The sequence below is a fragment of the Opisthorchis viverrini genome (assembly GCF_000715545.1).
Source record: "Opisthorchis viverrini unplaced genomic scaffold opera_v5_132, whole genome shotgun sequence".
NCBI classification, from domain to species: domain Eukaryota; kingdom Metazoa; phylum Platyhelminthes; class Trematoda; order Opisthorchiida; family Opisthorchiidae; genus Opisthorchis; species Opisthorchis viverrini.
Genome location: NW_008751789.1, coordinates 124,873 through 127,946, shown reverse-complemented (window position 1 = coordinate 127,946; position 3,074 = coordinate 124,873). Strand labels below are relative to the sequence as shown.

General features: G+C 45.8%; 2 protein-coding genes across 2 annotated transcripts in view; one reads left to right on the top strand and one right to left on the bottom strand.

The window, feature by feature from the left end:
• Nucleotides 1-704, top strand: part of T265_06411 (hypothetical protein) — a gene marked incomplete at both ends in the record, with an annotated part of 7,992 nt that extends 7,288 nt beyond the window's left edge. The window contains one exon of the mRNA XM_009171669.1: nucleotides 569-704. Within this exon, the coding sequence (XP_009169933.1) occupies nucleotides 569-704 (136 nt within the window). The remainder of the gene's footprint in view (nucleotides 1-568) is intronic.
• The window catches only part of T265_14026 (hypothetical protein), a gene marked incomplete at both ends in the record, with an annotated part of 13,325 nt that overhangs the window by 5,025 nt on the left and 5,226 nt on the right, over nucleotides 1-3,074 (bottom strand). The window contains one exon of the mRNA XM_009171696.1: nucleotides 1,445-1,772. Within this exon, the coding sequence (XP_009169960.1) occupies nucleotides 1,445-1,772 (328 nt within the window). The remainder of the gene's footprint in view (nucleotides 1-1,444; nucleotides 1,773-3,074) is intronic.

The window sequence follows — 3,074 nt, the reverse complement described above, 5'->3', positions numbered from 1 at the left end:
AGTTCCCATTCCCAATTCTTCAAACCGCCTAGCCAACATTCACTATAAATAAATAAATAAATAAATAAATAGATAAATAAATAAATAAGTGAAACACTTCCAATCAGACATCCCCGGACTTCGCCATTACTTGAACTGCCGGCACGAGGGTATTCTTAACTGAGTGGTCCTTTAAGATTCATATGAATAAAGTGCCATTATGGACGCCTGGAGCATCACATGGGGACTAGGTCGAGGACTAACAGGAGTGATAAAGCCATCGAGTCAAAAGTAGCCTTTGGGAGTACTTCGATAGTGCCGATTGAATCCATATCCTCAGTCACGGCAAAAGATGTTTCCTTACGACACCTGTTGATTTCACAAGACGGTTGTGAAAAACATGTGAACATGCTAGTAAAGCAGGATTTCCTGCCGATCAGCTTCAATCTATGATACCTCTGTACAAAACACGTTCGTTTTTCCTCCAATGACATGTTGTAGGAACAGATGGAGGCAGTCGCAATGGATGATCTACTCGGTTCGGTACTTGTTGATATTCTGGACAGCTTCAGACAATGGAACTATGAAGCGTACGAACTGATGTGATATCCATCAGTATTGATTCAATTGAACATACGAACCACTGTCAAAGCAATGGTGCATTCAAAATAGAACACGAAACCAAAGAAACGTTTTGTTTTCTGGATGTACGTCTAAAAAGCTAGAAAGAAGATACGCGGTAAAACGGTCAGATCACCATTTAGAATCCATAAGCTGCTACCCTTTAAATTGCAAGCAGACTATAATTTTAACCCCAGCGTGCTAAAATAGGTTAGGAGAGTCGTAAGATATAAGGTTCATTTAACCTGGAATGAAGGCTAGTAGGTTGCGAATAAAGCTTATCAAGTATAACAACGAGATAAGGGATAAAGGGGGTATCCCTCTCGCTCCCATAATGAAAGTTCACATCAAACTGCCAGCTGTAGGTGTCACAAGTGGCATTTTCCAGCATCATTTGAAACAAATCACCTACTATACGGCACCAGCTATCATTCTGTGTTGTGTCAGAACCGAATCAGGCCTGACCAAGAGGTTAGACATTTCCTACATTTTTTGTTAAAATGAAAAAAACCTCAACTTCGTGCCATCTACATTACTGGAAAGTGTGTGCAGAACCCAAAAAAATCTTCCATCTTAGAATCTGGTGGATCTACGGTCATCTGGCAACTGCAAACAGATCTGTGTAAATAATTAGACTTCATTTCTCGTCTGGCCTTGGCTCAGCAAGGACAGAATCAGTGAGTGGAACTTATGCTAACTTTAGGCTGAGACTCATTGAAAAAAGAACACTTCCAAACTGGACGACTGTTATACGCTCGGCGAAAATCGTTTTTGTTCATAAAAGAACTAATTCGACATCACATTGTTATTACCCTTTTAATTGTTATCGAAGTAAATCACTGACCGGTATTCAGTGAGTGCGAAATATTGCCCGGTTCTGATGCTCTAAAGCGATTGTTGAACCCTTCCAAAGCGGCGGCGCCAAATGAGGGTGGTATGAGTCCAGTCGAAAATGCGTTTAGCGACTTTGTTGTTGATGATACATGCGCTGGAGTCGATCCGCGTGGAAATGACACCGTTTTGTTGTCCTGATCATTCCAAACCAAATCGATCCTATCAGTTTGGCTCATCACAGGCAAATCGGATAAGGATGGATAAGTGGTCAACATTTCTTCAGTGATGAGCGTGGTGACAGGCATTGAAGATTGGTTCTCAGGCCGCGTCTCTGAAGTCTGTAACATAATAAATGACGAAAAACGAACCGTACATAATGTATGAGCACAAACGCTATTGAGAAAGTTACACCGAACGCTGCCATAACATAGTTAAAACATTGCTCGCACCTTAATCCTCATCAGAAAAGAAAGCGTTCAGCTGTAGCACCCTTCCAGTGTCTAGCTGCCACGCCACCCGAAGGAAGCACGAGGGCTGGGATACTGCCAGGCTGCCCAAGCCCACACGAGGGAAGTCGAGAGGCGGAGGTCGGATTCGAACCACGGACCTTCCGGTCAGTAAATTCGCGCTCTAACCACTTAGGCCATCATTGGCAGCTGTAATAACCGCGTACTCGTCGTACTGTGGTTGTAGCTGCCGCATTTTCGTTCACCGATGGTTTGAGGGGAGGATAGGTAGCTGCGCGTTGCACGCGGGAGCTGATAAATTGGTGCATAAATCCAGCATTGTCAGTGGGTTGTCAAGTGGTGAGGGGGGTTTGAAAAGGAGCTGCGCACTAAAGGCAATAGCTTGGATGCGAGCTGATAAATGCATAAATCCAGCATTGTCAGTGGGTTGTCAAGTGGTGAGGGGGGTTTGAAAAGGAGCTGCGCACTAAAGGCAATAGCTAGCTTGCGCGAGCGCCATTGAGGGCGCGACTGGGCCATATCTGACAATGTGTCTAGCCATTGATGTGGCCCGTCTCGGGGTCCCCATCCAGGAAGACGGTAATGACCAGGACAGCTAAGTTTGCTGGTAATGGCTTTCACACTTCGCTGCCAAGTCATTGGTTGACCGCCTCTGGCTCGTTTCCACCCTTCACGAAAAGAACCTTTCGAGGAAGTCGGTCGACTGGCATGCGCAGCACGCGGCCAAGCCAGTGCAACCGATGCAGTGTAATCAGTTCACCTATCGAGGGTGAGTTATTTCTCCCAACTACCATTCGACGTACTTCAGATATGCCGATCCGGTGTTCCCACCAGATTCGGGCAATGCTCCGAAAGCTGCTCGGCCTTCCCAATCCGGATGGGAATTTCATCTTTCGTGAGACCACCGGGACTGATACAGCTGCCCACGTAAACAAATTTGTTCACTACCTCAATCGGTTCGTCCGCAAGCATGAGGTTAGGGTTCGAGCCCACCCAGTCTTGCAGTAGCACTTTACACTTTGCAGGTGTGAAGCGCATAACAAACCGCGAGGTAGAATTATTTAGATTATTTAGTATTGTTTGCATTGCTACGGGGTCAGATCCTAGAAGAGCTATGTCGTCTGCGTACTCGATGTCTGTGAGCGGAGGCCCAGGGAGCACTTCGACCCCACA